Source organism: Hakea prostrata, chromosome 8, assembly GCF_041222555.1.
Source record: "Hakea prostrata isolate BN-2017 chromosome 8, UWA_Hpros_2, whole genome shotgun sequence".
Taxonomy (NCBI): Eukaryota; Viridiplantae; Streptophyta; class Magnoliopsida; order Proteales; family Proteaceae; genus Hakea; species Hakea prostrata.
In genome coordinates this window covers 11,562,804-11,585,470 of record NC_142607.1, presented here as the reverse complement: position 1 = coordinate 11,585,470, position 22,667 = coordinate 11,562,804, and the positions used below count along the sequence as shown (strand labels likewise).

Sequence of the window (22,667 nt, the reverse complement as noted above, 5' to 3'; positions counted from 1 at the left end):
GATCTCAACTAGATTACGCCTGAAGATGGATTTCCTATACCCGGATCAAGAGTTGATTTTGTTGAATAAGATGAAGTGGATTTTAGACTTTCCTTTTCTATAATCTAGAGTGTGATGACCTCTCTGGAGTTCTAAGGACAATATTTGGATTTGAATCATCCCAAAATCAGATCAATAATGAGTGACCAAAAGTTTGAATTTCGGACTTGGAATTCTATCAAAGAGAGGGGCGGTCGATTGGCCCAACCAACTGTCCTAAGCCACCAGCTTGGTCACATTGGCCATGTCAATTTGATTTTTATTCCATTTGGATCTCAAACTTTAATGAAACTTCTTAATCCTTATCTTGTTGATCTCTAAGGTTGCTGGAGTGGTTACTTGTGAGGTTTAATACATTTCTTAGTAGTTTTTCGACTAAAACAGGTAATATTACAATTTCATATATGATTTGATATATTGATATGATAAACTGTCTTTTATTTTAAATGTGTATGAAGTCTTATAACCTACCAATGCCGGCGGGTGGGGTGTGACATATGTGATTTGATGAAAAACAAAAAATACTCAATAACAAAAAATAAAAGTAATAATGCATAGAAAGGAAGATCAAGTTCTTAGGAAAATTATTCTATCTTAACAATTGATAATAATAACTAAGTACAAAAATTAAGTAAATTTTACCAGAGTTGATTGTAGTTGATTGTAGTTAGCATACTAAAGTAAATTTTAGACCTAATGTTGTGATTATTTTTCTTATACATTATATCATGTCAATCTTTTCTTTTAACTAGTTAAGACAAAGACTACTATAAAGTCAAAGAAAACACAACAAAAAGAAAGATTAATGAGACTCTATTCTTGTTTTAGAAAAGATTTTGAATTGATAACAAAAACCATTTTGAAAATAATTTGAAAGTCTCACTATTATATCATTTTCAGAAAGGAGTTTGGTCTTCTAGTTTTGTGTAAAAGGGATCATGTCTAATGCATTGACACAAGACAATGGTAGGAGCTACTATTTTACACACTAGTGGAAGGGACTTTCTATTGCAGTTAGTTATGGAGTTTTGAAATTGTTGATTGTCTTTTAGGGCACCAATTGTGATATCTTAACAAATATAATAAACCCAATGAATTAGTACTTCCAACTTTTGGATCTTATAAATAGCACTATATAGCAGATGTCCATGTAGAGTTCTCTTTAACTTATATGGGCATATTAGTTGACTCTACCAAGTGGATGGTAGAATAATAGCCAACCCTTTAATGTATTTGGTTTTGACTTTGCATATCAGAAAAATGAAAAGAAAAAAATGAACTATTCATAATAATAAGTATTGGAATAAATAACTCTTTAATTATTATTATTATTATTATTATTATTATTATTATTATTATTATTATTTTTTATTATTTTATGATAGATAAAAACTTCATTTGAGATTGAAAACTATAGGGACTTAGGTCTATTACCTTAATATTTGTCTAAAACTTAATTTTTTTAGAGGAGTTAGCTGCCATTCTACTTAACCATTTAAAGGTACTAAAAGTACTATCTTTGTGTTAATACTAATATCTAAGCAGCAAAGTAGTTAATGTAAAAGTCAATGAATATTAGGAGCACGAGATCACAGTGTGAAAGCAAGAACTTCTAGGCACGTGTTACTATAGTCGTTATTCTTAAGACGTAATTCGCCCTCATTAAATTTGCTATGAGGTACCAGAGGGTGTATTTCAAGGCACAGACAAAACCCAAGAATAGATAAAACTTCGAAAATTTTTCTTATATCTTGCTGTTGAGAAATTAGAGGGTATTTATAGGCATTGAGGTGCCTCTACTGAATAGTTCATGACTTTGTTCGTATGGGTGCTCCTTGTTCGACCGCATGATCTAATGGTCAAAATTGATCATACATATATATATATATATATATATATATATATATATATATATATATATATATATATATATATATATATATATATACTTCCATTGCCTTAGATTTGCTGTTGATCAAAATACACGGTTTAGATCTGATCTCGCTTGAAGTGATGCTAAGTGAGCCAAAAGTGCTAAACAGCCATCGCTTGTACACTATACACACATTGGCGGGTTTTATTATTATAAATCAAAATTAATAGGCAGCACCTATTAATTAACTTGGATTCCGACTTCTCGGTTTCCAATGTGGGACTAAATAAAAAATATTTTCGTAAAATAAATAAAGAAAATCCGCACTTATAAATCCAATAAAATGAAACATTTATTATTTTATTATATTAAAAATAATACAACGGTTAAAGCTAATGGCCAAGATTGCTTTGGTTTTGGTAGTAGATCGTGTATCTTCTATTCATTGCACCATACTTCATGTATAGGTTGGTTTGAAAGACATGCCAAAATTACTCCAAGCCTTAAATTTTTAATATAGCCATCCAAGGTTTTCGGCATTAGTACTAAGCCATAAGGAACATTCAGGGCATGTTGGTAGCCGAATCCAAGGAGTTGAAATCTCTAGATTCACAAATGGAAGATTTATACCCGTTTGGTTGTGTGAATCCCTAGATTTATGAAATCTAGAGATTCAACTTTTTACACTAAAAACATGAATATGTAAATTTATGGGTATGAGGTGAAATCCAGAGGTTCCATCCCTACTATAAAAGTGTTAAACATTTGAACCATAATTCCATAAATATTTTTGTAGGATGAATCTCCGGTTTTCATTCCAAAGATTCAGGCAAACCAAACAATTAATTTTTATGAACCACTTCCATAGATTTGAATTCTCTAGATTTTTAAAATCTTAGACTCAAGTAACCATACAGGCCCTTAAGGAATCAATTGACATGGTATTTCCTCCATCTAGGTTTAAGTACTCAATCCATTTTTGTTCCTTGAATAATACTTTATTGGGGTTTGGGTGCTCTTTGTTGAAAACTTTACTATTTCGTTCCTACCACACAAAATAATACGTTATAGTACATGCTGAAAGGAGCTAAAGTTTCGTTTTCTTATCCCAAGTCTGGATTGTTAAAAAGGACTCCCATGGCTGCAAAACAAAGCTTCGAGATAGAGACTCAGTTCTCAATCCCAAAGGTCCCACTCTCCAAATCCTCTTGGTCCAATCATAAGCGATAAAAATATGACAAATTGATTCCATCAGATCTCCACATAGTACACAAGCAAGTTGTACTGATGTCCATTGAGTTAAAAAAGCATTAGCGGCAGGTAGACCTACATTCAAGAGACAGACAAAAAAGAATTTAAACTTGGGGTGTGAATTGGTAGACCTTCAAAAAAAATTCCACCATTTTGAGCGGACAGGAATTTTATTTTAGAAAGGACTTTCCTTGCCAACTTGGCAGAGAATTCCCTGCTTTTTGATATTCATTTATCATGTAAGATTGTTGAATCTATGTAAAAAGGGTTTAATTGAGTCTTTTTTGCTGTCGACTATCCATCTGACTCGTCAAACCTTGTCTTTCGCAGACTTAGGATCATCAACAAATATTGGCAAAGTTACTCCTAGGCTCCCCAATTATAAGACAATAAATACAAATGACCAAATATCTCCATTAGTATTGTTCAAGGTGACATGAGAGATAGACAAAATAAACATTACATATCTAAACTTAACAACTGTATACGTAACACCATAAGAATGGAGGGAACTATAATACTTTTGTTAAAAATGATGTTGAATTAGTAATAAAACCAAAATACAGAGAGCAACAATAATTATTCTTATTCAGTTATTATCTTACTAATCGGGTGCCACTAATCATGGATTACAAAACAATTAAGTCTCTATCAATGTATCAAACCTTTGGCCATTAGAGATAACCAACTTTTCTTATCCTACTAAATCCAAACAAAAAGAGTTCCTTTGATTGTATATTCATATATTCTCTCTTTGTTTAAGGTTTGTTTTTTTTCTTTTTTTAAAGTCTCTTTGTTTAAGATTAAAGCACCAGAAATCCATTGATGCTTATCCATTTTGCTCTGAGGATGATGGGCCAAGTGGGTAATATTTTGGTCCTTGCGAGCTTTTGGTAAATTTTAAATAACAAGTTCAGTGGTGTATTTTATTTATTGTTTTGAGTAGGTATTGGTAATTAAAACTTTTGGAAGAGATGATTGATGATTCATTACCCACCGATTCGGTTTCAGTAAGTGTCGGAATCGTCCTGCAGATAACTAAAACCGGTACGTATCGGTTAATTGGTTTCATGAATTTTAAACTAAGCGGTTGGTAGCATGACGTTTTTGACTAGTTGTGGGACCCCTCGTCGAATCTTCAAGTTTGACCAACGAAAATCAGCATGTCTAATGCCGTATATAATATAAAGTTATAAACTCTTCTAGAATATTAAAAAGTCAACTTATTTGGATGGGTCCCACAGCGAGCGGCGCTCACCTCGGCGTGGCGAATCGGCTGAGTTAAACTCGTTAAAAGTTCCAAGAAGACAAAACGATCTCTCCATTTTCAGGTATTCTTCTCTTCTGGTGTTCTCGATTCTTCAACATTTGCAGAGAGAAAACGAAGCAGAAGAAGAAGAAGAGATGGGAGTCGGATTCTACACTTATGGAATAGGAGGAGGGGCCTTGATTCTAATCGGCGCTTGGGAGGCACTAGTGTCTGCCCATGCGCACCTGAACCCCTCCATTTCTGCCCTTTCTTCCTCTGAGCAAGGCACGTTAGCACCAGCAACGACGACGGCAAGAGCCACCGGAAGAAAAACGAAGAAATCATCTCTCTCCTATGTTACTCTGATAGCTGTTTCCGTTCTTTCTATTTCCTTCATCATCAACTCTCTGGTCTCCTTTTTAGACGCAATTCACACAAACGATAAAATTGGCCTCGCTGTCCAGCTAGAGATTGCATCGATCGCATCCCTGTTCTTTCTTTATTCTGCAGCTGGGTTTTTGACCAACTTCTCAGATTCGATTTCTTTACCCTCGTCGCTCCTAAACTTGATTGCCCTTTTCGCGTTTGGCCAAGAATTTATCTTCTTTTATCTTCGGAGGAAAGACCCATCTGGAATCGAGAATCGTTACTTCAATCTGGTAATTCTTCCTGTTGGAGTTTGTTTTCTCACTACCCTTCACGAATTGGCTATACCCAAGTCCTTATTCCCTCGATTGGCTCGTGGGGTCGCTTTAATTCTGCAAGGAACATGGTTTGTCCAAATGGCTCTCTCTTTCTTTACCAGTTTGATGGCGCATGGCTGCTCTTTAGAAGAAAGGAGTCGAGCTAATTACACGGTCACCTGCAAAGGAGACACAGAGTATCACAGGGGAGGAGCGATTGCAACTCTTCAATTCAATTGCCATATTACGTTTATCGTAGTTTTGGTTGTTGGGTCATACTCGATTCTTGCTGCGAAGTATGGAATTCGTGCTGATTATACAACCTATAAGCCTCTTGGTGCAGAATTGCAGAAGCTTGATGACTACTCTCGGTTCACATTGGATGATGGTGATGAGGATGAGGAGATTAAAGAGGAAAATAATGCAGAGAAGCAGAACGCTCCCGTTATTGCTTCTGAAAGCGGTCTTAATGGCCTTAGTGCACATTAGTAAGGTGTTCTTGAGCCATCTTTTTGCAGAATGAGAGGTTTCAATCCCTATGCTTACATAGAAACACTTCCATGTTGTCTGTATAAATTAGCTATTCACACAGTTTTGCCTGTTGGCTTACACAGAAAAATTTGCTTGCTACTTTGTATACAACCATTGTTCAATGCATAATCAACATCTGTTGTAGTTTTTGGTTTCTTACACGATGTTTTACTTTGTTCCTGCTGTTGGGTGGTCGATCTTGAATACATTGGCTTGTAAATGTTACAATGTTCATGTATTATCAAAATCATTTTTGAAATAATTAAGCTGTCGGAGCAGATTTTGTTAAACAATCAAGGTAAACTTTAACAAAGAAGGTATAATAGTGCAATGCTTATTCTATTTCAGAAGAAGAGGTCACATTTTATTCAATGCTTTTTTCTTTTTTATGTGAAATTCAGTAAACAGTATCTATTCTCTTTTGGTGGTTCTTCAAGTTGGCAAACTCAGAGAGCTGAAATAGGAAGTATTCTTCTTCCGCTCACACTGAGAAGTAATGTGCAGCTTTTTATTTTTTATTTTGAACATTTGCTTCAATAAGATAATGTTGTCTAAATATTTCACTCTAGGACTACTTGGCTCTGTTTTCTATTCCAGCTTGTCCAGTCTTGCTATTGAATACTTCATGTTCAAGTGGGTGTGGGGGATTTATTGATAAATTGCACTTTTCTTGTCCCATTCAAGTTGCAGATAAGATCCTAGGCTTTATGGGATTCTGATATCAGTTAGGGTCACATCTCTGCATAAATTGTGATGCTGGCTTCATTTTAGTATTAACAGTGCATCACATCTGAGAGTAGGTTATTTCATTTTTCAGCTCTTGCCTCCATCACCACAACCAAAATCAACCAAAAACAAGAAAAACAGGATGGCATCTCTTCATTTTCTTTCTTCAACTATTGGTTTAGTACTTAAATATCAAAGGCCCAAAACAAAGTTTTTCCACCCCATGGCAGTGATTTATGACGCTCCACAATGTTTACATTCTCTAAGGGATGTACCCTGATCTTCCGTCATTGGTTTCGGTCATTCCCACCTCATCTTCTTTGTGGTGGCCTTGTTAATCATTTAGCAGGTGCCTTTTGAATTATAAATCTTGCAAAACCATGGCTTCTCATTTCAGTATGGTCTTTTTTTTGGTTGATTAATCTGTCACCCCTTTCACCTAATTTTCCTCCTACTCCCAACTAATTTTCCCTACTGGTTGAGCTTCTTAGAAATATGTATGCAGCATAATTGGTGATTTTCTACTGGAGTTATGCTGTTATTCTACTTTCCAATGTCTAGAAGATCCCGATAGGAGATGGAAATCAATTGAAGGACTGCATGTAAATATTTCTTAAATTAATAGGGTTGTTTACATGTTACCTCCAGCACTGTTGTAGTTTTATACATGTTGAAGTTGTTCTTCATGCCAATTCTCTTGGGGAAAGTGCAAAATGAAAAAAGGATGCGAGGCTTCCTTAATCATGTTTTACTTTGCTGTCGCTGAAAAGCATATTGGTTGATGGAGATCAGGGAGAACTCTGTTGAACCTTATTTCTTTCCTGGCTTGACTCAAATGTACATTGAGGCTTCACTAATGATGTAAGACACTGCATACAGTAGATATCTGTATGGATTTATGTGAAGCTTTTCTATCTGACCCTTCAGTGTCACCATAGGTTCGATATTTATTTAGTTATTCTTTTTTTGCACTTTGAGATTGGAAGGCATGGTCTTCTATTTCAAACAATTAGACCCTACATTTTTTGGCATTTAATCGACAAAAATTAGTGCTTGGTGCAATCATCCTAAGCTTTATGAGCTGGGTCCTCTTTTTGAGTCAAGATCATTGATACTTGGAGAAGGAAATTCTGGGGTTGAAGTCAAATTTATCAACTTCTACCTAAACTATTGATTAGCACTTATTTCATGAGTGATGCATCAATAGCTAGCTGAGAATATTGTTCTTTTTTGAGGGTATCATATCATCATATGTGTTAAGGACATTTGTAGATCTTTCCAAATGAATGGGTTTTATGGCCTGATCAATACCTACTGATGATCTCAGTAGTTAATGATTGGAAGAGGGAAAAAATTTATTTGTGTTGCATGCTTATCTGAACAAGAAATGTTGTATACAGATCTATCAGGTTTTGAACCTCAAGTTCCAACTGTTGATAAAGATTAGCATCAGGACTGCGAATCACAGATAACAAATAGTTCATCTCATCTTATGTTCTCTTCACTGCACTTCTTGTGTTATGAACAGTATTTGCAGCAAGGTTGGATTGCATTATTTTCTCTTTCCCAGGCATTAAAAGTTGGCCCCAAGACTCAAGTATTCTCTTTCGTTTCATTTTACATGATGTTGTACTCTACGAGTCTGGAGACTCTGAACCCTTGTCTTACTCCTTGATTGCTATGCTTAGTTGTTCAACGAAAATGTTAAGGCATTATTGTCTCTGGTTGAGCCTTGAAGAGAATACACCAAAACTCAAGGTAACTGCATCTTTGAGTGCCTCCAGCTCCATCACCGAAGCTGATAAGCCCCTACTGACCGGTGTTCATGCTGGTATGAGATGTCCACCCAGATCCCATGCTATACATCCTCAAGGCTCTTGCTCCTTCCTTTGAATTTGGCTCCCAAGCCCCAACTAGGCAACCTTTTGATGGGCCAGAGAGAATCCTAAAATGTATTGGAGAATTTACAGGATATCTCCGGACATTTGTAAATACATGAGATGGAGTATATCTGAGAAGGGGCAAATGTCAGATGTGTCTTTTGCCTAGGGGCCAAACTCATGAGAGGCTCTATGAACATGGAAAATCATCTAGTAGAGGAAGACCTCCTAGGAATAATTTAAGAGACAGCGTTGAAGAGAGAGCTAAAACAGGATCTTTCTTGTATAATCTTACATAATCTCGAATGTTATCAATTTTGGCAGGTCGAGATATTGTCGTTCAACAAATTAATGTGACTTGTGAGGTACAATAATTATTACCAAATAATCGAGTTAGAGCTATAGCTATGAGCATAGATGGCTTGATGAGGGGAATGAAAATGATTGACAGAGCAATTCTTGAACGAATTCTTAATGCTCTTGGAGAACCTATTGACGAGTTAGGTCATGTAGATAGCACGCACAGTCAAACGGCAAAATGCCCAGGAGATCGGAAAGAACACCACCGGCAAAAGCACTCTGTGAGGCCGACATTGAAATTGAGAGACAAAAGCTAGGTGAGTGAATGGGATTTGATACCCTAGTAGTCCTAGCCGTAAACAATGGATGCCAAGCATTGTGTGTATTGACCCATGCAATGCTAGAACTTGAGCCAAATGAATCAAAAGGTTCATGCTTGGTTTCAAGAAGAGATTGTGGAAGTTTTGAGATATTAATTTACTTTCATTAAGCGATTTATTAGATAATAAAAAACACAGGATCTTGAGTACAATTCGAAATTTGAAAAAACTACGTGAGGGGAGCTATTGGATGGTTGGAAAAAGCTTGGATATTGGCTCATTCTTCATCGAACCTACAAAGCAATTTAGCCACGATTAAATGTATATTTTGTTTAGGAAAAATTTCCCAGATGAGCTGATTTTGGAAAGAAAAAAAAAATTCTATTTTTAAAGAATTACCAAATCTCGAATTTTGTGATAATTTTTTCAATCCAAATTTTGGATTACCCTCAAAGCAAAGTCTTTTAATTAGTATTTTTTTACCTTCCACATAACTTTTTTTCCTTTATTCAATTCCTAAAAGTAGTTTGATGATCCTCTGTTTGAGACTTTTTGGTGACTCATTTCTAAGAATTATCTAAGTATTGTTCAAGATCAGTTCAGCTGGGAAATCATCCCTTTTGTGTACTTCAGCGAAACACATGAAATTTGACCTTGACCCTGATTCCACAATATGTAGTATATGAAATGCATACAAACGGAAGGATAAATGAAAAGGAATTTTCTACTCCAATTCGAAGCTTTTGAAAAGAAAAATAATAATAATAATAAATACATGCATAAATCAAATAATTTAATACAATGCACAAGTGAACAAAAATGATACAATATATAGTACAATGTATAAATGAAAATTAAAAAAAATAGAGATAAATTGAGAAAAAGGGCTCGGTGGGGGACCCACCATGGTGAGCAGAAACTATAATAGTAGGAAAAAGGATGCAACGGCACCTAGGATCATCGTCCAATGAGAATGTATAATGTGGACCCCACCGTCACTGGTATCTTCCTGCGTAGCGGACGGTGTTGATGAAGAATTAGTATCGGGGTTGCTGCCGTAGAGTTCCTGGATACCCTCGATATCATCACTCGCGAGCTCAGTTTTCCTCGTTTTCGCCGAGATGGAGGGGTACATAATAGCTTCCTCCACCGAAGAATGGCCCAATCCAAGCACGTGTCCGATTTCGTGCACCGCAACCGATTCCAAATCAATGGCTACCGATGATGACGACGTGGTCACATCTCCATCGACCACCCAATACTCAGCATTGTCCAAATGGAATAATCCAGCCGTAGGAGAGAACGCGTGGGCCAGCGTTCCCATCGGCCCATCAAACGATTCGCCGTCGCCGTGGTCCCCAGTGAAGAAACCAACCTTGACATCCGCTTCCAAGAAGGAATCGATCTCCGTGAAAGTTAACGGCGTTACGGCAGCCCACCGTTGGAACGCACGTGCGAAAACTTCTTTGGCGTTGTCTTCCAGACTATTACCGGGAAAGAAAGGCGTAGGTGAGGTTTCTCTGGTTTTCAGGCCAAGTAGGTTTTCCTTCGAAGAAAGTGTAGTGTGAGACGGTGTGGAGATTGAGACTCGAATTTGAAGCAGATTTGCCGGAATTCATGGTGTTTGTGCCGTTTACGATGTCGGCGTTACCGCATCTAGGTACTGTCATTCGCTGAACGGTGCTGTTATCGAGTTGGCCGGTGGCGTTCAGATTGAAGTTCTTCTGGTACTGTTTGATTGCAGATTCGAGGCTGTCATCGAATTTGTTTGTGAAATTGGAAGAAGAATTGGAAGGTGCAGACATGTAACCGAATTCGTGAAGGTATTGCTTGATATCGGATAAGCCGTCGACGTGATCCCCTTTTCGACGTCCGGTGAAGTTATGGAACGAATCCCATGGATTCTTGGCTTCGTTTGGATGAGGCGAAGGCGCTGCGGCTGAGTTATTGTTGTTCCGATCATACAAGATTCGGTGGCCGGCGACGTTTGTCGATAGAAGGCATAGAAAAACCAGTGAAATTGCGGCGGCTATAGACTTCATTTTACTCCGGAAAGGAGAAAAGAGGAACTGGGTTCAGGTAAGGTTGAAGTTGAACTCTCTGTTTTAAGTGTTTAGAATTTAGCTATTGTTGTTGAGGGAAGGAAGATTATAACTTTATAGAGTTCTGGTTGAGTTGAGAATTCTGTGAGCAGATAGACGTTCAACTCTGTTCTTCTGGAAGCTGCAAATCCATCCAATGTGGAAGATTGACATTTGCGCTTGACTTCCTTCATCTTTCCTTTTTTTTTTTCGTTTTTGGTTCATTCAAGGTTTGGTATTTTGACGAGAAGGGCTGCTTAGCTTCTGCAAATTTGGCTAATTACGACCATTTCCGAAGCGACTCCGCGTAATCGATAGCCGATTGTCTAATATTTCATACGGATTGGTCCAAAGGCCATAACTTGGGCTGCAATAATTTGCCACGTGGCTAAACAAAGTGCCGGCGCCGACGTGTTGTGTCATGAACAGTATTTGCAGCAAGCTGGGTTTGTATTATTTTCCTTTTTTCAGGTAATGAGAAATTCTCTTACTCTTTCCCATTCTATTCTCTCTTCTTCCTGCTGAGACTCTTACATCTCGAATTAACTCATGTCATTATCATACAGGAGTGAGTTTTCAAAGAAAACGGTATTGATGAATTTTAATATGAAATAAGAGTTTTTTGCGTGCAATTCACTTGAAGTTAGGTTGAAATTCCTCTTGGAGGTTATATTGTTTAAAATGCTTAAAAACTATGTATATTATTTTAATATAAATATATGTTTGATTTATTTCTCTTTTGTATTATGATTTCTGTCCCAAAATTATACTTTCAATTATTTGCTTTATATATAGAAAACACATATATTATTTACCTGTGTGGTAAGGAATACACCAACGCAGTACCGTGCGAATCCATGTACGATGCAAAATCTAGCTTGAACCCTAGTTGGAGCTACGGATTAATACAGAAAGGTAACTTCTCACTATTAGATTAACATAAGAAGATGCCATTAGTGAGGTACATTCTCATATGGAAGTGACCTAAAGTGAGTAACTTACCAATTCGAGCTTTATATGAACCAAGACTCAAACTCCTCTTTGAATAATGAATCTTCCTCCATCACCCTTCCTTATTGTCTTTTTATTTAGCTAACGAATACAATCTAATTGCACATAAAGTAACATTTCTATGGTGCAACTTTAAAGGTTGGACTGACTGATCTTGCAAATAAGACACACTTGAAACTCGTGTTGTACAAATTAGGGTGTTTAAATACCTTAAAGAAAGTAACACAGGCATGTTTTAGCTTTGACAAAGTTCATGATTACAACAATCTTACGAGTGTTCATATAGATTCCTCACTCTAATATTACAAGCAACACACAATTAACAGCCTTAGTTAGTTAGTTAATGAAATGATTAGAATACTCTCCTAATATTAATTTACTAAATTGCCTTGTGTTTCATTCTATACCTAATCCTTAGGTGGGTGAAGGGATTTTTTTCTTCACCCATCTTCTTCCTGCACATGTCATGAATCACACACCACCGCTAGAAACCACCACACCCCCTCCCTCTATGTCTCATTCAATACCCAACCCTTAGGTGGGTGAATGAATTTTTCCTTGACCCAACTTCTTCTAACACTTGCCATAAATCACCCACCACTGCCAGAAACCACCATACCCCTCCCCCTATGTCTCATTCCATACCCAACCCTTAAGGTGGGTGAAGGAAAATTCCATCACCAATCTTCTTATTGCACTTGCCATAAATCAACCACCATTGCTAGAAACTACCACACCCCCTCCCCCTGTCTCTCATTCTGTATTCAACCATAAAGTGGGTGAAAGGATTTCATTTTCTTCCTACACTTGTCATACCAAAAACCACTACACCCCCTCCCCTGTCGAAACTCACCCACAAATTTCCTCTTGCCGGAACCCTGGTTTTAGGTGATCATTAATGGACCAATAAAGCATATTAGGAAACATTAGTACAAAAATGCCCAAACACAACATATTCCAAAGCCCCCATTGCATAGCGAGAGAGACCGTTAGTTAAAAACACATCTAAATGTTGAACCCAAACAGAAAAATTACACCAATTGTCCCCAAAAAGCTGCCCCGCATGTCCACCCGAGCAATTTCTTCATTCCGAAAACCTCGTGGATGCTCTGAGAAATTGTCTCCTCTCACCCAGCTCCCTAAATCTTCTGCTTGAGCTACTTCTTTTTCTTTCTTTGTACTTCTCTCCTTCGATCTTTTACCTCAACTTGTACAAAAAGTTATTAATTCTATAGAAGACAATACTCAATCCAAGGATCTAGGTAATTGAACAAATCACTCAAATAAACAAAATAAACCAAAGATCTTGTGCAAAAAAGTTGAAGACAATCACAAAGTAAAAAACAATAAACCACCACAAGAATGAAAGAAAAATGCAAACGACACACAAGAATTTTATGTGGTTCACTAACCCAAAATATTTGAGATTAGTTACATCCATGGGGAGGGAATTCACTATTTTAATCTTCAAAATAGTATAAAATTTGAAAATAATACAATGTTACCTCAACCGGTTACACCACCTCTCAAACCTCTTTGAAAACACCCTTCCAACTTCAAGCTCTTGAAGAAAGCCCTTTAATCCAAGCTCAAGTTTCAAATAGAGTTGCAATGGAGAAGAATACAAGAGAGAAAGAACACCTTTCTTGCAAAACCACAAGAAGAAGGAGACCAATAGCTCAATTCCACTCACTAGAAACTCTCTTTTTCTCTCCCCATTCACCTCTCCCAAGGCCCTCTTAATGATACCAAACACATAACCCATATTTAATACTAAGTGGGACCCACTAAGTTCAAATTTGAACTCAAAAAATAAAGTGATTTTCATCACAAACCCAATAAATTCATCTCGAAACGAAACCCAAAAAGCAGGAAACAAAGGATTTAAATAGTGAAGTAGAATTGATTTCTTTGTTAAAGACGGGAAGATCGCTCATTCAACCTAAATTTTTGATTTCCCATCTGCATACAAATATAGGAGAGACTGACCACAGGAGGAGCGTGTTTGTGAGGAGAAAAAACAATGAGGAGGATTGACACAATGGATTTCTCATCTTCGTTGATCTAGAGGTCAATCCTCACACCTTCGCCATCTACATACAAATATAGCAGAAGATGGGTGAAGAGGCTAGGGATCACCTAAAAAAATCATGGTTCCAGCAAGGGGAAGGTGGTGGGTGATTTTTGATAGGGGGAAGATTGAGGCAGTGGTAGCCGGCAGGTGGAGGAGGTGTGGTGGTTTCTAACGATGGCGGGTGGTTTTTGACAAAATGTAGGTAGAAGATGGGTGAAGGGTGAAGGAGGGTGAAGTCCCCTTCACCTACCTAAAGGTTTGGGATGAGACACAAGGGCCATTTAGTAAATTGATATTACCAGAATATTTTGGGACTTAAACTTATTGATGCTTTATTGTGTGCTATATATAATATTAGATTGAATTACATATAATATAACCCAGTTAAAAGGAGGCAATAACAGTTTCACCCCAACTTAAAGTGAATTATATGTAAAGAAACTCTTAAAAAAATTCATAAAGTAATATATAAGGAGTCACAAGACTAATTGTAATGGAAGCTTTTAATTGGAAAGAAAAATTCTTGATATTCCATGAGTTCAATCTCCTTGAGGCTTCCTTCCTTAATATATACATCTGGACTTCAATGCTGCGAGATTTCGATTTCGATTTCGACCGTCGGCTTCACGGTCCTGCGTGTTTAATGCGCAGCACTGAAGCTCAACGCATATATATAGGCACAATAGAATCTATTGCAGGCTTTTGTATTGTGATTTCATGTTAGTTAGACTTCATCAAGGAGGCTATTGTGCTTCGTTAGATCTTCTCCTTGCCTCTAGTTTTGGTTTTCGAAATATTTGGAGCTTATTCAGCAATTAACAAATAAATCTCCTCCACAAATTAGCATCTTAGGCATTTATCATGATACTATTTATCCTATGTTTTCTTTTAAGTCTCTAAAGTTTTATTACATTCCAAGATCTGCCAACTCTGTGATGGAATTCTTGACAAGATCAGCCTTTTTAATTGAATCTTCAATTAATCGATCTTTTATTAGTCCGTTGAGTCTACAATTATTTGAGGCTGATTTTACTGATTATAATGGTTCTTTTGTCAATAAATTTTCGTTTAAGCAGCAAAAAATTCTCAAAGATTAATCTTAACACAGAATGAGAGGTTCTATGGACATTGTTTGAAAAAATTACATACATGTATAAATTAAATAATTAAATAATTAAATAAAATAATTATACAATACATATTACAATCTTAAATGAAACCTCATATGCACAAAATTAAATTAACAAAAATTAGAGATAAACTAAGAAACTACAATAGTAGGACAAAGGATGCAACGACACTTAGGATCATCGTCCATTGCGAATGTTTGATGTGGACCCCACCATCACTGGAATCTTTCTGCGTGGTGGACGGTGTTGATGAAGAGTTGTAATTGGGATTGCTGCCGTAGAGTTCCTGGATACCGTCGATATCATCGCTTGCGAGCTCGGTTTTTCTCACTCTCGCTGCAATGGACGGGTACATGATAGCTCCCTCCACCGACGAATGGCCCATCCCAAGCACGTGCCCAATTTCGTGCACGGCAACAGATTCCAAATCAATGGCTGTCGTTGATGTCGACGTGGTCACATCTCCATCGACCACCCAATTTTCAGCGTTATCCAGATGGAATAATCCAGCCGTAGGAGAGAACGCGTGGGCCAACGTTCCCATCGACCCATCAAACGCTTCGCCGTCACCGTGGTCCCCAGTGAAGAAACCAATCTTGACATCCGCTTTCAAATACGAATCTATCTCCGTGAAAGTTAACGGCGTAACAGCAGCCCACCGTTGAAACGCACGTGCGAAAACTTCTTTGGTGTTGTCTTCGAGATTATTACCGGGCAAGAAGGCGTAGGTGAGGTTTCTCTGGTTTTCAGGCCAAGAAGGTTTTCCTTCGAAGAAAGTGTAGTGTGAGATGGTGTGGAGATTGAGATTCGAAGAATGTGAAGCAGGTTTGCGAGAATTCATAGTGTTTGTGCCGTTTACAATGTCGGCGTTACCGCATCTAGGTACTGTCATGCGCTCAACGGTGCTGTTATCGAGTTGGCCTGTGGCGTTCAGATTGAAGTTCTTCTGGTACTGTTTGATGGCAGATTCGAGGCTGTCGTCGAATTTGTTTGTGAAATTGGAAGAAGAATTAGAAGGTGGAGACATGTAACCGAATTCGTGAAGGTATTTCTTGAGATCTGATAAGCCGTCGACGCGTTCGCCTTTTTGATGTCCGGTGAAGTTTTGGAATGAATCCCATGGGTTCTTGCCTTTGATTGGATGAGGCAGCGGCGGTCCGGCTAAGAGTGGGCGGCCGGCGACGTTTGTCGATAGAAGACATAGATAAACCAGTGAAATTCCCAAAGCATGAGTTTGAAATCCTTTCATTTTACTCTGGAAAGCGATTCAATTTGTAAGTTCAGACACAACTTGACTCTCTATTTGTAAGTTCTGATTCGATTCTATTCTTCTTGAAGCTGAAACTCCAGTTAATGAGGAAAGATTGACGTTTGCATTTGACTTGCTTCTGTCTTTCTCTTTCAAGCGTTGGTATTTTGACGAGAAGGGCTGCTTAGCTTCTGCAAATTTGGCCACTTACGACCATTCCTGCAACCACTCCCAGGTAATCGACAAAGACTTGACTAACACGGAAAAAAAAAAACTAGGGCTGCAACAATTTGCCACGTGGCTAAAAAAAAGGTGTGACCGTGCGCTATTGTTGAATAATTTTTGAAGGAAACAGTCTAAGAGTTATTGAAGAGTGGAAGCTTCTGTGTTGTAGTAGGTGATGAGCTTCATACAATTTGATGATGAAGGGTTCTTTGCAGTTGCAGGTTTTGGGGAATTAAAAGAATGGAGTTATGGAGAGAACAGGTTTTGTTCCCTTTCCCATCCTCATGATACATGGATTTTTTTTCAGTTTTATAAAAAGTTGGGGAGCCAACACAAGTTTCTACTGTTTTTTAAACTGACAAGCTAGCTAATTACAACAAAACAAGCTGTTATGACTGTGGAAATAACTAGTCTAACCAATGAAGTAACCATATACTCTTTAAACCCAACCAAGACCTCTAATTTAAACAGAAATAAAATTGTGAATTTGTGATGCTGGTTTTAGTAGCTAAATTAACACCTTAGATGGCAAAAGAATCAGTTTCGGCAGATGGATTCTCTTCTTGATCTTGATATTCTTGTTGTTGATTCTTCGACATTCTCATTCACTTCTTTCATGAGGACATATGGCCAGTAAATAACCATTAATTTTTTCTTTTTTTCTTTCATTTTAACTTATTAGGTGATGGTCATTGCTGCGTTTGAAGAGACTTTGTGTCATGCCCCGAGTTTTCACAAGCTTGGTGGGGCCTACATTACGGACATCCAACAGGGGCACGTGACAGTTCATTTCAATATCAACCTATTCGTAGCCACTAAAAATAGTGCTAAACTAGATATTTACAAGGATGAAAACAAATAAGTTGTTTTACAGTTTGACTCATAAACATATATATACGATCCAAAATTTTGTCTTAATGACATTGAGTTTCACCCAGTACCTAGTTAAATACATACAAACTCAAAAAAGATATATACATTCCACAGTCTAGTTTAATAAAACATCAGTTGCAAAAGAAATTCTCATCATTTACTTTAAACTATACTCTTGGATGCCAATACCTTTGCCTTTCTCATGTATCTGGGAACCTATCAACATTTACAATAATGAGTTTTGTAGGCCTAGTAAGTGATATAATCAACCATATAAGAAAACCAGGTAAATCATCATGCATCTATTATCACATCAAAGTCTTATGATATTATGTATTTGAGTTTCCTTCTCATTTTTCCTTTTTTTTTTCTTTTAATCCGACCTGAGTGTTACCTGTAAAAAAGACACCCTCAGTCTAAATCACACAAGTGACATCAATATTATTCTTAGAGGTTCTCTTTTCAGTTTCTTTGACACAAGGCTAAATGTTCTCCACAAGATGTCATCATCAGTCTAGTCTATTTTTCCGTTTTCCGTCTCGCCTTCATGCCTTCCGTTTGGGTACACTAGGTGCCGGAATTTACAAAAGCCATTAAAATTTTATTTATTTCTTTATTTTTATTATTTCCTCCACTTTTCTTTCTTCCTTTTATATTCTATTTAGCCTTGCATTACTACACCCTATCTATTTATGTGTAACTCTTGCATTTCAATTATCACTTACCCTTATTTAAATAAGACTTGATAAAATTCATACAATTAGCCATACAATCCTATCATTTGAGTAGAAAAAATATAGCAAATTACACGGCACCCACTATAAAGGGATAAAACTCTTGATTGCTCATTATTACTTCTTAAATTATATGGCACTCACACTCAAAATTAAATGTAAGGGTATTTTGATCATTTTACACGTCCATTTAACTGAAAATGTAACTATGGGTAACTTATAATTTTGAGTGTAAGTGTCATGTAATTTAAGAGGTAATAGCGGGTGGTCAAGAATTTTACCCCTTTTATAGCAGGTGCCGTGGAATTTGCTCTAAAAAAAAATGATAATTCTGAATTTAACAAGAATAAACACCATTTCAAATTCCTAATTTAACAGTTCAAAAATATTATCAATATTTCAATTCAAAATTTTCAATCAAATTCTTAAGCTGTCAGTCGATCTCATGCACTTCTGTTCTATTTACAAAGCAATATATCATGTACTTCCATATATTGTATAGGTAAAAGAATAAGATAAATATTACATTAACATATTAATGCTAGATATTTACTAAGTTGAACCGTCCACTTATAACATACATAGGTTAGTCAATATCACATACCTATTTCTGTTCCATGTGCATCTATTAATCCTAACTCAGATAAAAGTCTTACATTTCTCCTATATTTTGAATGATTTTCAATTATTTTTGAAATATTCGGAAATCAAACATGCTTCCCTTCTCTGTGATTCCCTTTTCAATTCTGTTCTCTTTCTTCTCTCTCCGTTCCCTCCCTATTCTCTCTCTTGTTGCCTCTTTCAACTCTCTTTCTCTCCCCTCTTAATTTCCCTCGTCTCTCTTCTATTTTTTTCTTTGTATTTCTTCCGTTGACACGCAAAATCCTATTTTACTCTTTCTCTTCTCTCTTTATAAATTCTTCTCTTTCTCTTCTCTCTCCTCTTTTCTTCCTCTCTCCACGCAAAAACCATCCTCATCTTATTCCTTTTCTCTCTCATCTCTCTTTTAACACCTCACCTCCTAATTCTCTCTCACGTGTGATAACTCTGATACAAAATTTTATATATCACATTATTAATTATAATAGATATACATATACAAAACTAATGGGCGTATTTATAGGCTTGCAGAGCCCACACAAGGATGTAAATATTAATATCTCCGAGTTTAAAGAATTATATTTATAATTTCTTTGTTTTTAATTTAGTCTAATTCAATCTTTTTGGGTCCCATAAGCGATGTCTAATATCAACCAAAATACTAATTGAATTAAATTCTATTTAAACTATCATTTAACTACACTCGAACCATTTAGTTAAACTATCTTGACACATGATTTAACCATCATAATCCTTTAATAACCTAGATGATTGAAATATTTTAATAAATAATAAAATAATAATATATAAAAAAATGAAGAGCATCACACTTTGAAACAAGGAAATGATATTTCAAATTTTCAAGACAAATAATTATGATTCTTGATTCTTGTGAAAGAGTTCCATGGGTATATCAAAACTTTCAACTCTGATTTTTCTTTCCTTTTCATAATTTGTTTTTTTCGTGTTAGGCGGCATAAAAAAATTATTGTTTGAGACAACAAGACAATTTATTGCCTTTGAATGAAATACAAATTTTTTTTTCTAGATTGACTGATTTTCAAAAAGATTTATGGCATGTTTGGTTACATGAATCCATAAATTTGAAATATCTAAATTCATAAATGGAATTATATCCGTTTGGTTGTGTGAATTCTTAAATTTATGAAATCTAGAGATTTACCCTTTCACACTAAAAACGTTAATCTGTAGATTTATAGTTATGAGGTGAAATCCAGAGATTCCATCTATACTATACTGGGCGGGCTGGTTACATGAATCCAGAGATTTCAAATGGCTTCGGGATGTATGAATCGGGAATTATACCGTTTGGTTGTAAAAATCTCTAGATTCATGAAATCTAGAGATTCACCTTTTACACTCAAAACGTGAATCCAGATTTATGGGTGAGGGTGAAATCAAGGATTTCAAAAAAGCTATACATTTGCACATTCACAAAAATCATGTCGATCAAATAGTTTTTTAGGATGAATCCATAGATTTCATTCCACAACCAAACATCTAATTTTATAAATTATAACTCCATAGATTTGAAATCTATAGATTTGAAATCTCTAGATATTTGAAATCTCCAGACTCATGTAACCAAACAGACCCTAAAAGCATTAAACGTTTGAACCATGACCTCATAACTGTTTTTTTAGGATGAATCTACAGATTTCATTCTAAAGATTCAGGCTAACCAAACAGTTAATTTTTATAAACCATGATTCCATAAATTTGAATTCTCTAGATTTTTAAAATCTTCAGACTTAAGTAACCAAACATGCCCTTAGCTAATGAGATATTCTTAACAAAAAAATTGAAAATAAAGAGTCTTAAAATCTTTTTTTTCTTTTTTTTTTACTCAAATGGATTCAAATGGATTCTATTTATTTGATGATGCCGTCCAAAAATAGAATTCATTCATTTTTTTTAAAACATCTTATTAAATAAATATTAACATATTTTTCAAAAGAAATTTTCACATTAGTCTCTTCCATTTTCATTGAAAGCTTAGTGTGCTCTCTTCAAAATTGAAATCTTACGAAGTCCCTCCCCTCCACATTTGACATTATTAAGTTTTTGCTAATTTTAATTTAAAGTTATTTTGTTTTTGGCAAAAAAAATAACTTTAATTTGACAATTTTACTCTTATTTGAAATGATGCATAAAAATTTTAAAAAATAATAATAACAAGTTTATTCTTTGGAATAATCATCCAAATATTTTCTTAACTTTTAGACCATGAGCTCCTTTACCCAATTTCTATCCAACCAAACACGACCGAACTTCGTTAGGCGGAAATCAGCAGACTATTACATCACACCGGTTGAGTCGGCTGGAAAGAAACTTTTCTAGAAAATGGACCTCAGCAGGTGCGTAATCTTGCTAAAATACGCCTCAGCCGTGCGACAAACGCGTCCACAATGCACACGTGTAAAACTAAAACCCTCGTAGATCTTTCTAGAAGCCGATCGAAACGACCAACCTGGAATCTTCTTTTCGTTGACTCCAGATAGATAGCATCATTGACAAATAGTAGGTTGTCTTTTATTACCCTCCCAAACCGTGGGTTATCTGGGGGTATTTTAGTCCTCTCAGCCGAAGGATTAAAAATGGTGGCTGGCGTGGCGTGGCGTGGCTTGGCGTGCATGAACCGGAGTGTTTCCTTTCCAGAACAGAACAAGTATGACGCTTGCCACATCACCACGTGATCTGATCCTTCCTTATTTTAAAGAATCAAATTTCCAACTTTCGCTATATAAAGATAGGAATTACGAAAGCTTCCTTGCATTTCAATTGCTCAAGGTGTTCAACGACTCTTCTTTGCAAAAGATAAAGAAATACTTCCTTCCTTCATTCATTCCCTGTTCTCTTCTTCATCACCCAGTTCTGTCTGATCAAAGGTTTGAAATCTTGTTGAATCTCTATTCTGTGACTGATAATGGATAAAAGCAGATCGTCTGGAGCATCATGGGCTGATCAGTGGGACTACAACGATTCAGCTTATCAATCCAACAGTAAGAGTAATACCAGTGGTGAAGGTTTGGGCTCCAAGTACGGTAAGAAGGTTGGAGAAGGTTTGGAGAAAACCAAATCTGTTGCTTCTACTGGTTTCAAGAAAGTCAAGGCAGGCACTTCTGTTGGCTTCCATTGGATCAAAGACAAGTACCAGAAGACTACCCAGAAGAAATAATTCATAATTACTGATTTAAAGAGCCATCCATCCTTGGATGTCTCTCTCTGTTCTTCCTTCTGGGCATGCAGGCGGCTTCTTTATCTTCTCTTTCCATAGTTTTCTTTTTCTTCTTCTTTTCACAGGATTCCTTGTTTCTTTGTAAAGGTCACCTTAGTTAGTTCATGTAATTGATTCCTTATACATGAGTTGTTGATTTTTTTTACCTTTCCTCTTTTGATTCTTTCAGTTCTGTGTGGGTCTGTTTAAATACTGGTGGGTACGATTTAATGGGTTATGATTTCAAGAATCAGATTTTCTGGAGTTACAGAACTAATTAGATGAAAATAGTTTAGAAATCTTGACGTTCAAACTTACAGAAGAGGCGTGGAAAGTTGTATAATTCCTGGTTGGATGAGAAGAAAGGAAGATGATGGGATGGGAACCCGTCCATCTTCCACGCTACTTCCTTCTTAATAAATAAATTTGACTTTAGAACGCAACAACATCACTGTAAGCGTCAACTTGTTTTTATAGAGAGGAAACACATATATTTTATTATTTATGGATAAAGTATATTGTTTGTGAGGGAAAGTTCGTTTATATATGGAATCAAAAGGTTTCATGACATGACAAATCTTACTGTCTTTGGTGATTGTC

At 36.3% G+C, this 22,667-nt stretch overlaps 3 protein-coding genes and 1 pseudogene across 3 annotated transcripts; 2 read left to right on the top strand and 2 right to left on the bottom strand.

Annotated features, from left to right (window-relative positions):
- The first annotated feature begins 4,567 nt into the window (after positions 1–4,567).
- On the top strand, positions 4,568–5,584 carry LOC149006900 (uncharacterized). The gene has a single exon (XM_089166989.1). It carries the CDS (start codon positions 4,568–4,570, stop codon positions 5,582–5,584), a length of 1,017 nt encoding a protein of 338 aa, XP_089023115.1.
- A 3,998-nt stretch (positions 5,585–9,582) lies between these two features.
- On the bottom strand, positions 9,583–11,245 carry LOC149006899 (metalloendoproteinase 3-MMP-like). Its single transcript, XM_089166043.1, is given in 2 exon segments — positions 9,583–10,353; positions 10,355–11,245. Coding segments are annotated over 2 exon segments (1,122 nt in total). The 5' UTR covers positions 10,895–11,245; the 3' UTR covers positions 9,583–9,771.
- Positions 11,246–15,244: 3,999 nt separating this feature from the next.
- On the bottom strand, positions 15,245–16,669 carry LOC149006898 (metalloendoproteinase 3-MMP pseudogene; annotated as a pseudogene).
- Positions 16,670–21,621: 4,952 nt separating this feature from the next.
- On the top strand, positions 21,622–22,238 carry LOC149006897 (uncharacterized). Its single transcript, XM_089166733.1, has one exon. The coding sequence runs from the start codon at positions 21,777–21,779 to the stop codon at positions 22,026–22,028; it is 252 nt and encodes an 83-aa protein (XP_089022859.1). The 5' UTR covers positions 21,622–21,776; the 3' UTR covers positions 22,029–22,238.
- The last annotated feature ends 429 nt before the right edge of the window (positions 22,239–22,667 follow it).